The sequence below is a fragment of the Bufo gargarizans genome, unplaced genomic scaffold, assembly GCF_014858855.1.
Source record: "Bufo gargarizans isolate SCDJY-AF-19 unplaced genomic scaffold, ASM1485885v1 fragScaff_scaffold_432_pilon, whole genome shotgun sequence".
NCBI lineage: Eukaryota > Metazoa > Chordata > Amphibia > Anura > Bufonidae > Bufo > Bufo gargarizans.
Window position 1 is genome coordinate 181,535 of NW_025334115.1, and position 12,994 is coordinate 194,528.

At 48.3% G+C, this 12,994-nt stretch overlaps 1 protein-coding gene across 5 annotated transcripts in view; it reads left to right on the forward strand.

Moving 5' to 3' along the window:
• Positions 1 to 11,840, forward strand: part of SEMA3B (semaphorin 3B) — a 31,030-nt gene extending 19,190 nt beyond the window's left edge. For 2 of the 5 annotated variants that reach the window (XM_044273146.1, XM_044273147.1), the window contains exons 7-18: positions 1,994 to 2,113; positions 2,359 to 2,501; positions 2,587 to 2,704; positions 6,381 to 6,450; positions 8,515 to 8,659; positions 8,730 to 8,949; positions 9,027 to 9,118; positions 9,305 to 9,346; positions 9,422 to 9,579; positions 9,744 to 9,799; positions 9,928 to 10,067; positions 10,417 to 11,840. In XM_044273146.1, coding sequence (XP_044129081.1) covers positions 1,994 to 2,113; positions 2,359 to 2,501; positions 2,587 to 2,704; positions 6,381 to 6,450; positions 8,515 to 8,659; positions 8,730 to 8,949; positions 9,027 to 9,118; positions 9,305 to 9,346; positions 9,422 to 9,579; positions 9,744 to 9,799; positions 9,928 to 10,067; positions 10,417 to 10,896 — 1,784 coding nt within the window. In that variant the 3' untranslated portion in view covers positions 10,897 to 11,840. The remainder of the gene's footprint in view (positions 1 to 1,993; positions 2,114 to 2,358; positions 2,502 to 2,586; positions 2,705 to 6,380; positions 6,451 to 8,514; positions 8,660 to 8,729; positions 8,950 to 9,026; positions 9,119 to 9,304; positions 9,347 to 9,421; positions 9,580 to 9,743; positions 9,800 to 9,927; positions 10,068 to 10,416) is intronic. The other 3 variants (XM_044273149.1, XM_044273148.1, XM_044273150.1) reach the window with 2 other exon arrangements.
• The last annotated feature ends 1,154 nt before the right edge of the window (positions 11,841 to 12,994 follow it).

Consider the following 12,994-nt stretch of genomic DNA (forward strand, 5'->3'; position numbering starts at 1 on the left):
CTATATACATGCAGTGCAGTCATATATACACGCTCCGCACAGTCCTCCTATATACATGCAGTGCGGTCTTATATACACGCTTCGCACAGTCCTCCTATATACATGCAGTGCAGTCATATATACACGCTCCGCACAGTCCTCCTATATACATGCAGTGCGGTCTAATATACACGCTCCGCACTGTCCTCCTATATACATGCAGTGCGGTCTTATATCCAGGCTCCGCACAGTCCTCCTATATACGTGCAGTGCGGTCTAATATACACGCTCCGCACTGTCCTCCTATATATATGCAGTGCGGTCTTATATCCAGGCTCCGCTCAGTCCTCCTATATAAATGCAGTGCAGTCTTATATCCAGGCTCCGCCCAGTCCTCCTATATACATGCAGTGCGGTCTAATATACACGCTCCGCACTGTCCTCCTATATACATGCAGTGCGGTCATATATACACGCTCCGCACAGTCCTCCTATATACATGCAGTGCGGTCTAATATCCAGGCTCCGCACTGTCCTCCTATATACATGCAGAGCTGTCTTATATCCAGGCTCCGCACAGTCCTCCTATATACATGCAGTGCGGTCTAATATCCAGGCTCCGCACAGTCCTCCTATATACATGCAGTGCGGTCTTATATCCAGGCTCCGCCCAGTCCTCCTATATACATGCAGTGCGGTCTAATATACACGCTTCGCACAGTCCTCCTATATACATGCAGTGCGGTCTTATATCCAGGCTCTGCACTGTCCTCCTATATACATGCAGAGCAGTCTTATATCCAGGCTCCGCACAGTCCTCCTATATACATGCAGTGCAGTCTTATATCCAGGCTCCGCACAGTCCTCCTATATACATGCAGTGCAGTCTTCTATCCAGGCTCCGCACAGTCCTCCTATATACATGCAGTGCAGTCTTATATCCAGGCTCCACACAGTCCTCCTATATACATGCAGTGCAGTCTTCTATCCAGGCTCCGCACTGTCCTCCTATATACATGCAGAGCAGTCTTCTATCCAGGCTCCGCACAGTCCTCCTATATACATGCAGTGCAGTCTTCTATCCAGGCTCCGCACAGTCCTCCTATATACATGCAGTGCAGTCTTCTATCCAGGCTCCGCACAGTCCTCCTATATACATGCAGTGCAGTCTTATATCCAGGCTCCGCACAGTCCTCCTATATACATGCAGTGCAGTCTTATATCCAGGCTCCGCACAGTCCTCCTATATACATGCAGTGCAGTCTTATATCCAGGCTCCGCACAGTCCTCCTATATACATGCAGTGCAGTCTTATATCCAGTCTCCGCACAGTCCTCCTATATACATGCAGTGCAGTCTTATATCCAGGTTCCGCACAGTCCTCCTATATACATGCAGTGCAGTCTTATATCCAGGCTCCGCACAGTCCTCCTATATACATGCAGTGCAGTCCTATATCCAGGCTCCGCACAGTCCTCCTATATACATGCAGTGCAGTCCTATATCCAGGCTCCGCACAGTCCTCCTATATACATGAAGTGCGGTCTTATATCCAGGCTCCGCCCAGTCCTCCTATATACATGCAGTGCGGTCTTATATCCAGGCTCCGCCCAGTCCTCCTATATACATGCAGTGCGGTCTTATATCCAGGCTCCGCCCAGTCCTCCTATATACATGCAGTGCGGTCTTATATCCAGGCTCCGCACAGTCCTCCTATATACATGCAGTGCGGTCTTATATCCAGGCTCCGCACAGTCCTCCTATATACATGCAGTGCAGTCTTATATCCAGGCTCCGCACAGTCCTCCTATATACATGAAGTGCGGTCTTATATCCAGGCTCCGCACAGTCCTCCTATATACATGCAGTGCAGTCTTATATCCAGGCTCCGCACAGTCCTCCTATATACATGCAGTGCAGTCCTATATACTCATGATCACACTTCGGTGCATTAATCTTTTCTTGCATTCCTGAGCGTCAGGGCTGATTTAACCATTTCTTCCCTGGCTCTCAGGAGATGAACTCTACTCTGGGGTTGCCACGGATCTTATGGGGCGAGACTTCACCATCTTCAGAAGCCTGGGCCAGAGACCTCCCCTGCGCACTGAGCAGCACGACTCCCGCTGGCTGAACGGTCAGTCCTTACAGATCACATTTGCAGGGCTCGGAGGGGAATATAGGAATGTGGCCGAGCTCATCCATGCAGTGGGGCTGGAGAGGCTCTCACCTGGCAGAGTTGTACATGGGGGAGGGGGTGTTCTTGTTTGGGAGGGATCAGGTTATAATACAGGTAATTATTACAGAGGTGTCCATCCCCTCACATACAGGGGTCTCTGCTTCTGCACGACAATGGAAAATTTTCCCGATTTGCTTTTTCAGAACCAAAGTTTGTTAAAGTTTTCTGGATTCCGGAGAGTGAGAACCCAGACGATGATAAAATCTACTTCTTCTTCCGCGAGTGGCCGGTGGAGGGCCTGGGAGGGGTGAAACAGTCCTACGCCCGCATCGGGCAGATCTGCCGGGTAAGGACATGAGGCTTGTCTCCACCGTCATCCTCCAGGTCATGTACGGCCATTAGAAAGTATCACGGTCCGTTGTGTCTTACAGAACGACCTGGGCGGCCAGCGCACATTAGTGAACAAATGGACCACGTTCCTGAAGGCGCGCCTCGTGTGCAGTGTGCCCGGGAGAGACGCAGGGGGCGACACTTACTTTGACGAGCTCAGTGAGTATTTATTGGTAACTATGCAATAGGACGCCGCAAGGACACGGCTGACGGATTTTATGGAGCCACGGTTAAACATTACATGTGACCACAAGGCAGCGCCCACAATACAGGTTACAATCTACAACCTGGGGCTCATGATAGGAGTTGTAGTTCCCCCAATAGCTATAAAGCATAGAAAGATATAGACAAAGGGTATAGGATAGGGTATAGACGAAGGAGAACACATAAGAAATCATCCCTCCATGACGATGAAGTCGGGAGAGTTTCACTGCCATACTAACAGGCGCAGCAAACCTTAACCTGACACATAAAAGCCAGTGACAATCTCAAGTGACGCTTTCCTGCAGCGCGGTACCAGCGCGTTACGTGTAAAGATAACGACCGTCTCATCTGCCCCCAACGGGAAACTGCAGACAAATACATGCAGCTTTAGGGTAGATGCGCATTAAGGAATTCAATGTATGGCTTGGTGAATGGTGTCTGAACCAAGGGTTTGGCTTTGTGTCTCATGTTAGCTCTTGTTGGAATGGACAAGAACTGTACAAGAAAGATGGTTTGCATCTTTCTCTCAAGGTAACGAATGTCCTCGGTGAACAGTTCCAAGTATTTGCTAAGGAGCATTTAAACTAGGAAAGGGGAGCAAAAGAGTGATAATCCAGCAGTCCGACTGCCCCCCGGAACAATGCCAGAAGAGGCCAAAGGTTAAGAAATGACAAGCTCAGAGTCTTGTCTACAAATGCTCGCAGTTTAGGGAATAAGATCAATGAACTTGAGGCTATAATGGCATCTGAGAATATAGATGTAGTGGCTGTTACTGAGACGTGGTTCAATGGGAGTAATGACTGGGATATATCAATACCAGGGTTCTCTCTATACAGGAAAGACAGAGAAGGCAAGAAGAGGGAGGGGTGGCCCTGTATGTGAAAGATAGCATAAAATCTAAATCGAATACAAGTTAGCGAGAACAATTTAGAGTCAGTTTGGGTTACCTTGCAGCTTGATAATCATAAGGTAACTCGTGTAGGTGTGATATATAGACCACCTAGCCAAGTCAAAGAATTAGATGATCTACTAGTTGAGGAAATAGCTACAATGACCTTGAAGGGGAAAGTTATCATTATGGGAGACTTCAATCTTCCAGATGTAAACTGGAAAACCAAAATAGCTAGTTCTGCCAGGAGTACAGATATTCTAAACTCCCTACTGGGATTATCTCTATAGCAAATAGTGGAGGAGCCAACCCGGAAGGAGGCCATTTTAGATGTAGTATTCACAAATGGGAATTTGGTATCTGATATTACTGTAGGGGAAAGCTTGGGATCTAGTGATCACCAGTCAGTGTGGTTTACTATAAGTACAGAGTCACACCACACAAAAACAAAAAGTTTTAGATTTTAGATACACTGACTTTTCTAAAATTAGATTAGTGGTACACGAGTCCCTATCAGACTGGAACAGTTTCATTGGAGTCCAGGAGAAATGGGACTACTCAAAAGTGGCACTATTGAAGGCAACAGAAAATTGCATTAGGCTTGTTCGTAAAAGCAAAAAAAGGAAGAGACCACTGTGGTACTCAGCAGAAGTGGCCAAAATCATTGAAAACAAAAAGATAGCATTTAGGAATTATAAAACAAAACAAAACGAGGCTGACAGGCAAATTTAGAAGATTAGGCAGAGAGAGGCCAAACAGGTTATAAGAGCTTCTAAAGCACAGGCAGAAGAGAAATGAGCTCAGTCAGTGAAAAAAGGCGATAAGGCATTCTTCAGATACATAAATGAAAAAAGGAAACTAAAACAAGGAATTACCAAATTAGAAACAAAAGAAGGAAGGTATATGGAAGAAGATAAAGAACTAGCCGACTGTCTCCATGAATACTTCTGTTCAGTTCTTACAAAGGAAAGTGAAGGAGAAGCCCTCAGTTAGGAAGGAAGACTAATGAATCTTTTGATGCATGTGTCTTTACAGAGGAAGAGGTTCTACGTCAGCTGTCTAAAATTACTACAAATAAGTCCCAGGGGCCTGATGGGATACACCCAAAGCTATTAGAAGAGCTCAGCGGTGAACTAGCAAAACCATTAACAGATTTATTTAACCAATCACTGGCAACAGGAGTCGTCCCAGAAGATGGGAAATTAGCAAATGTTGTGCCCATTCACAAGAAAGGTAGTAGCGAGGAATCGGGCAACTATAGGCCAGTAAGCCTGACATCAATAGTGGGGAAATTACTGGAAACCATACTTCAGGAGAGGATTGTGGAACATCTAAAATCCCATGAATTGAAAGATGAAAGACAGCATGGGTTTACTTCAGGGAGATCATGTCAAACTAATCTTATAGATTTTTGGATTGGGTGACTAAAATAATAGATGGCGGAGGTGCAGTAGACATCGCTTATCTAGACTTTAGTAAGGCTTTCGATACTGTCCCACATAGAAGGCTTATCAATAAACTGCAGTCTTTGGGCTTGGACTCCCATATTGTTGAATGGATTAGGCAGTGGCTGAGGGACAGACAACAGAGGGTTGTAGTCAATGGAGTATATTCAGACCAAGGTCTTGTTACCAGTGGGGACCTCAGGGATCCGTTCTGGGACCCATATTGTTTAATGTCTTTATCAGCGACATTGCAGAAGGCCTCGATGGTAAGGTGGGTCTTTTTGCTGATGACACAAAGATTTGTAACAGGGTTGATGTTCCTGGAGGGATACACCAAATGGAAAAGGATTTAGGAAAACTAGAGGAATGGTCAAAAATCTGGCAACTAAAATGTAATGTTGATAAGTGCGAGATAATGCAGCTGGGGCGTAAAAACCCAAGAGCAGAATATACAATCAGTGATACAGTCCTAACCTCAGTGTCTGAGGAAAGGGATTTAGGGATCATTATTTCAGAAGACTTAAAGGTAGGCAGACCATGTCATAGAGCAGCAGGAGATGCTAGCAGAATGCTGGGGTGTATAGGGAGAGGCATTACCAGTAGACAGAGGGAGGCGCTCATGCCGCTCTACAGAGCACTAGTGAGACCTCATCTGGAGTATTGTGCTCAGTACTGGAGACCATATCTCCAGAAGGATACTGATACTTTGGAGAGAGTTCAGAGAAGAGCTACTAAACTGGTCCATGGATTGCAGGATAAAACTTACCAGGAAAGATGAAAGGACCTTAACATGTAGAGCTTGGAAGAAAGACGAGACAGAGGGGAGATGAGAGAGACTGCTAAATACATAAAGGGAATCAACAAGGGAAAAGAGGAGAGAAGATTTACAGGAAGAAAAACTGCTACAAGAGGACATAGTGTTAAATTAGAGGGGCAAAGGGTTAACAGGAATATCAGGAAGTATTACTTTACTGAGAGAGTAGTGGATGCAGGGAATAGCCTTCCTGCAGAAGTGGTAGCTGCAAATACAGTGGAGGAGGTTAAGCATGCATGGGATAGGCATAAGGCCATCCTTCATATAAGATAGGGCCGGGGCTATCCATAGTATTCAGATATATGGGGCAGACTAGATGGGCCAAATGGTTCTTATCTGCCGACACATTCTAGGCTTCTATGTTTAAAAACATCTTATTTACTTTCATACAAGTTTACTGTGACCTTAAAATTTCTGCAAAAGAAGTTAAAAAAATAGAACCAAACTCACCTGACGAGCAATGTCCATGTCTCTCTCGTGTAGAAGACGTCTTCCTGCTGCAAACCCGGGACAGGAGGAATCCGCTGATATACGCTCTGTTCTCCACCTCCAGGTAAGGCGACAGCTGTACAGTCTGCAGAGAGGTCACTATGTAACCTGCATCTACTGGACGTATGATCTATACATAACGGCCAAAAACAAGGAGTTACATATCCTGAGCTCTCACTAATATGGCGGCATTCTGCATCAGTATCTGTAAGCCACAGCTAGGGATACAGAGAAAAATTATAATTGTTTTGGCTTTCAAATACTGACACAAATTGCAGATTATTATTATTTATTATTAAAGCGCATTCATGCCATAGCGCTGTACATATGATAAGCGGTGCACATACATAATACAGACAATTGCACTAAGCACGAACAAGACGAGTTACAGACTGGTACAGAAGGAGAGGGGGCCCTGCCCGTGGGAGCTTACAATCTACATGGTGGAGAAGGACACAGTAGGTGCGGGTGAAGCTGGTCATGGCGGTATAGAGGCAGCAGGGTCACTGGTTGTCGGCTTGTCTGAAGAGGTGGGTTTCAGGTTTCTTTTCATGGTCTCCACTGTCGGTGAGAGTCTGATATGTTGGGGTAGAGAGTTCCAGAGTGTGGGGGATGCACGGGAGAAATCCTGGAGGCGATTGTGGGAAGAGGGGAGAAGGAGGTCTTGTGAGGATCAGAGATCGCGTGTGGGGAGGTATCGGGAAAGTAGCTCAGAGATGTAGGGGGGGGGGACAGGTTATGGACGGCCTTGTATGCATTTGTTAGTACTTTGAAGTGAATTCGTTGGGAAATGGGGAGCCAGTGAAGGGATTGGTAGAGGGGAGAGGATGAGGAGTAACAGGGTGAGAGGGGGATTAGTCGGGCAGCAGAGTTGAGGATAGATTGGAGGGGTGCGAGAGTGCTAGATGGAAGGCCAAGAGGAGAGTGTTGTAGTAGTCTAGGCGGGAGATAATGAGGGCATGTACAAGCATTTTCACAGATTCAAAGTTAAGGAAAGCGCGAATGAGGGAGATGTTTTTGAGTTGGAGGCGGCAGGTGGTGGAAAGGGCTTGGATGTGCGGTCGGAAGGAGATGGCAGAATCCAAGGTCACTCCGAGGCAGCGGACTTGGTTGACTGGGGAGAGTGCGGAGCCATTGATCATGATAGATAGGTCTGTTGGGGGGTTGAGCAAGATGGGGGAAAGATGATGAATTCTGTTTTATCCATGTTAAGTTTTAGAAAGCGAAAGGAGAAGGAGGAGGATATGAAAGGTAGACATTGTGGGATGACCCCAATACAGAAGTGTGAATAAGCCCTTATAATGATCCTGAGTTACATCCTGTATTATACTCCAGAGCTGCACTCACTATTCTGCTGGTGCAGTCACTGTGTACATACATTACTTATCCTGTACTGATCCTGAGTTACATCCTGTATTATACTCCAGAGCTGCGCTCACTATTCTGCTGGTGCAGTCACTGTGTACATACATTACTTATCCTGTACTGATCCTGAGTTACATCCTGTATTATACTCCAGAGCTGCACTCACTATTCTGCTGGTGCACTCACTGTGTACATACATTACTTATCCTGCACTGATCCTGAGTTACATCCTGTATTATACTTCAGAGCTGCACTCACTATTCTGCTGGTGCAGTCACTGTGTACATACATTACTTATCCTGAGTTACATCCTGTATTATACTCCACAGCTGCACTCACTATTCTGCTGGTGCAGTCACTGTGTACATACATTACTTATCCTGTACTGATCCTGAGTTACATCCTGTATTATACTTCAGAGCTGCACTCACTATTCTGCTGGTGCAGTCACTGTGTACATACATGACTTATCCTGCACTGATCCTGAGTGACATCCTGTATTATACTCCAGAGCTGCACTCACTATTCTGCTGGTGCAGTCACTGTGTACATACATTACTTATCCTGTACTGATCCTGAGTTACATCCTGTATTATACTCCAGAGCTGCACTCACTATTCTGCTGGTGTAGTCACTGTGTACACACATTACTTATCCTGTACTGATCCTGAGTTCCTTCCTGCATTATCCTCCAGAGCTGCACTCACTATTCTGCTGGTGCAGTCACTGTGTACATTACTTATCCTGTATATTCGCCCCTCAGCTCTGTTTTCCGTGGTTCTGCGATTTGTGTCTACACCATGAATGACGTCCGCAGAGCTTTCTTGGGACCCTTTGCCCACAAGGAAGGCCCGAACTACCAGTGGGTGTCGTATCAAGGCAGAGTGCCGTACCCTCGCCCGGGGATGGTAGGTGATCCTACTGACGACTCCTACGTTGGGGTCTGACAGATATCACAATATATGATCATGTTTCTAGTGCCCCAGTAAAACCTTCGGGAGTTTTGAGTCCACGAAGAACTTTCCAGACGATGTGCTGCAGTTCGCACGGAATCACCCACTCATGTTTAACCCTGTAACTCCTGGCAGTGGGAGGCCGATCTTCCTGCACAGTCATGCGGACTTCACCTCCACCCGGCTGGCTGTGGACAGGGTGACTGCTGCGGACGGAGAATACGACGTCATGTTCATTGGCACAGGTGAGAGGTCAGGCTGCAGGCTCTTAGTGTCAGTAAGGTACCCTGCACCCTCTGATCCGACGCTTTCTCTCTGCCAGATGTGGGCACCGTTCTGAAAGTGATCTCTGTGCCCAAACAGAGCTGGAATGAGCGGGAAGAGCTGGTGCTGGAGGAGCTTCAGGTCTTCAAGGTAAGGCATCAGGTTCACCAGGCTGCAGTGCAACCAAGACCCCTGCACTACAGGGTGGTAGACATTGCTACAGCCAGAGACAACTACTGAGTGACATCATCAGCTGTGGCGGTGTGTGATGTCAGGGGGGCGGTTGAGCCTCTTATTGGCTGTTTCTTACATGACTGCCTCTTCCTCTTTGAGCAGAACGCGGCCCCTGTCACCAGCATGCAGCTCTCGTCTAAGCGGGTAAGAATCCTTGCCGTTTGCTCTCACCCAGTGTTTGCTCCTCATTTCCTGACATTGCGTTTGCTTTCTCCTCAGCAACAACTGTATATCGGGTCTGTGAGCGGGGTCTCCCAGGTGCCCCTGCATCGCTGTGGGATCTATGGAAAGGCTTGTGCCGAGTGCTGCTTGGCCAGAGATCCATACTGTGCCTGGGATGGGGCCAGCTGTACCCGCTACCTGCCCAACACCAAGCGGTAAGAGACCAATGCCAAAAACATAACTGCCCCCCCCCCCCACCCACCCCTTAGATATCCCCCCTTATAGCTTCCAACCCTCATCTGCTGCGAGGGTTGGTTCTTGTCCAGGGGAGCCACAGCGACGAGTTCCAAAATACAACTTGTACTTCTATCTTATGCAGGAGGTCTCGTCGTCAGGACGTCAGGAACGGTGACCCCAATACACTGTGTTCTGGAGGTGAGTTTAGTGTCCCCTGCTCCAATGTGTAAGAGCCCCCTAGATATGACAAGAGGCCCCATTACTGCTCCTGACCAGCAGCAGCTGACCGCTTGGTAACATCTACCCATCATCCTCCCTCCATACAGAGCAGCAGAGGCTCAGCATACAGAAGAAGCGCCTGTACGGGGTGGAGGGGAGCACAGTCTTCCTCGAGTGTCTCCCCAAATCCCTACGAGCTCAAGTCACATGGATCCATCAAAAGGCACCTGAAACCCCCAGGAAACATGTAAGAAATACTGTGCCTTACAAGATACGGGGAGCGGGGGTCTGCTCATCCAGAAATCAGAAAGATCTTGAAAACCACTTACCTGAGGTTATATCTGGTCACATCCCTGCACATGTCCATGGTATTACGCCAGTACAGCCGCTTGTCCAGCAAATTCTGGGGTCTGCTCTGATGCGCCATATCTGACGATCATCTCCTTTCCTTATGCACCTTGTACTGGTTTGGGCTTATAGCATGTCTTTTGCTCCAGTAACTACCAAAGCTGCAGTCTGTTCTCAGGGTGCCGGGCCTGACATCTCCCTGCTGCCCCCTGCTGGTTCAGTATAAAATGTCACTTTCTTCTTTCTAGGTGCAGTTTGATGAACGAGTAATAAAGACGGATCGTGGTGTCCTCCTGCGCAGCGTGATGCGCCGTGATGCCGGCATCTACCTGTGTCACTCCTCAGAGCACGGGTTCACGCAGCTCCTACTGCAGCTAAACCTAGAGGTCGTCCCACCTTCTTCAGTGGAGGAGTCGCTGGGTGCTCTCCATGTGCCGCAGATGAGGTGGTACCAGGAGTTTATGCGGCTCGTTCAGCAGCCAGGGTCTAAAGGAGAGCAAATGTGCGAGGAGCTGTGGGCTCGTAAGGGCCGGACATCCCATCCTCCAGGGCCACATGGTGCACCACAGCTACCACCATCGAAGGGCCCCGGAAGGCCACTGCCTCCACATAGTATGAAAGCAAAAGCACAAAAATGGAAGCACTTGGAGGATAAGGTAAAAGTGCGGAGTCGTCGGACGCATGAACGCCAAAGGGCTGAGCGAGGACCCCGAAGTGCCCCAAGTTAAGTGCCCTCATCTCCTGCACATACAAACCTTTAACTGTACATGGAGCCGGGCGGGGGGCATCACTATGTATGGTCACAGTGGGAACAGTGCGTCCTATGTGAGCCCAGGCCTCGGTCACCCGCCTGGTTACCCTATTTATAAGCACTCCAATCACCCTAGGGCACCACACCGCGCCGACGAGGGGCTCTGCCCATGAAATGGTCACAGGATGCAGAATACAGAGTCCGAGGTTATACGACCATGGCCGCTGATCCCATGACCCGAGGGACGACAGAAGCCCCAAATGGAAGCAAAAGATCTGCACCCGCTGGTGTGGGTGTTGTCATGCCTCTAATAACTACTCCCATCATTGTGCTCAACGTGTCGCTACCTCCTCTGGTCATAGGATAATGTGACAAACCAAGAAAAAGGGGCTGAAATATTAGTGACACGATCTCCACAGCCGCCAGGCTCGAAACGCGGAGACCTCCGATTATATCCTGTAACTTCACAACGCGGCCAAATCGTCAGGAATACCTTTCTCTCGAAGAGGCAGGAAAGCGACCTGAGGAGAGTGATGAGGCGCACAGTCCGTTCTCATGGATGCCGCGTGTTTCCGTATCATTAAGGGCTGTGTGACAATGATGAGAGTTGTCTGCGTTTGTCCCGGCTGGTCAGCATCTCTTCCTGTAATATAACTATTTATCCGCGGCGCGAGTTCCGCCATCATATGGTATATGCTCCATGGTCCAGAATATTATTTTTTGTTAGTGTAAATATCTTTATAATATAAATTAACCCTTTCTGCTGCTACAGGTCTACGTGGCCGGCCCGGGCTGGTCATCGGTCCTGGATGATACTGTGTGAGGACTGGAAAGATGAGGTGTTAACACAATAAAAGCAATTATTTAGAGGCGCTGGGGATTCCGAGACTTATTATATTAAACATCTAGAACTGGCCCTCAGACTCCGCCTGCACTGGTACACTGTGCAGGCCCATCAGCTGTGTGATAAGTACTGGCTTGGGATAGGGGCTTGCAGCCTCTGCATGTACAAGTATGTTCCATTCAATGACAACAAGTGTATGACATTAAACTAAAACAAGGTATATTAAGAGAGTCGTAGAAAAGGAAACCCTTAAAGGAGCAGAGCAGGATTTGAAAAGCATGGCGGCCTTCTTCCGAAAACGGCGCCCCACCTGTCCTCACATTGAGCTGTAGTACCAGACACAGCCCAGGAGCAGGCGTGGCACTGTTTGCGGAAGATCACAGCCCCTTTATTCACAGAGCCTGGGGTGGCATCTGGCGCTCTTAGGCTGCGTTCACATGTGCTGGATTTGTGGCGCAGATTTAATGCAGTACAATTGGGGGGTCATCAGTCCAGAAAGCGCAGCATGATCATTATACTACATAAATGGGAGGCGGGGGGGGGGCCTCCACAGATTTAACCCTATCAGTGTACAGGCGTGTACTCGACCGCACAACCTACGTATAACATATGGCGATCCTGCCGCGGTACATCCAGCCAGGCAGCGAGACCTACGAGCTCTAACACAATGAGGAGATTACAAAGCCTTGGAGCAGACACTGGTGACTGGTTTTCATCTGGTGTGGTGAACCACAAGTCCCAGCATGCACTGCCATGAGATCTAAACTTCATGGTCACCCTTTTCAGGACTACAAGTACTAGCATTACCCAGTCTCCTGATAACCGGCAGGTACACCAGCTGGTGGTATCGGCGGTAGGTCCCTGGTGGTGACACGCAGTGCTATTCAATGACAGACTTCAGAGAACCTTTCCCGTCTCCTTCACGGATGTCTGCGGCCCACGAAGTCCGCACATGTCAGAAGAAAGAGCTGGATGAGCTTCAAAGGGGAACGTCTGGATTCAGAAGCAAGGCTGACTCATCCACGTTCACTTCAAAGGCCTCCCTGGACCGGACACGTAGAGAGTCTTCTAAGGAACATGTATGTGTGTGCACAGGCGTGTGCGGCACTGCTCAGACATGAAAGAACACCTGCTGCACAGGTGCTGTGCGGGGGACACAGACGAGAGCCAGACAATAAAGGGTTACTTCTCATTACCCTGCAGTGAGGGGACCGTTCAGGGCTCTCCAAGC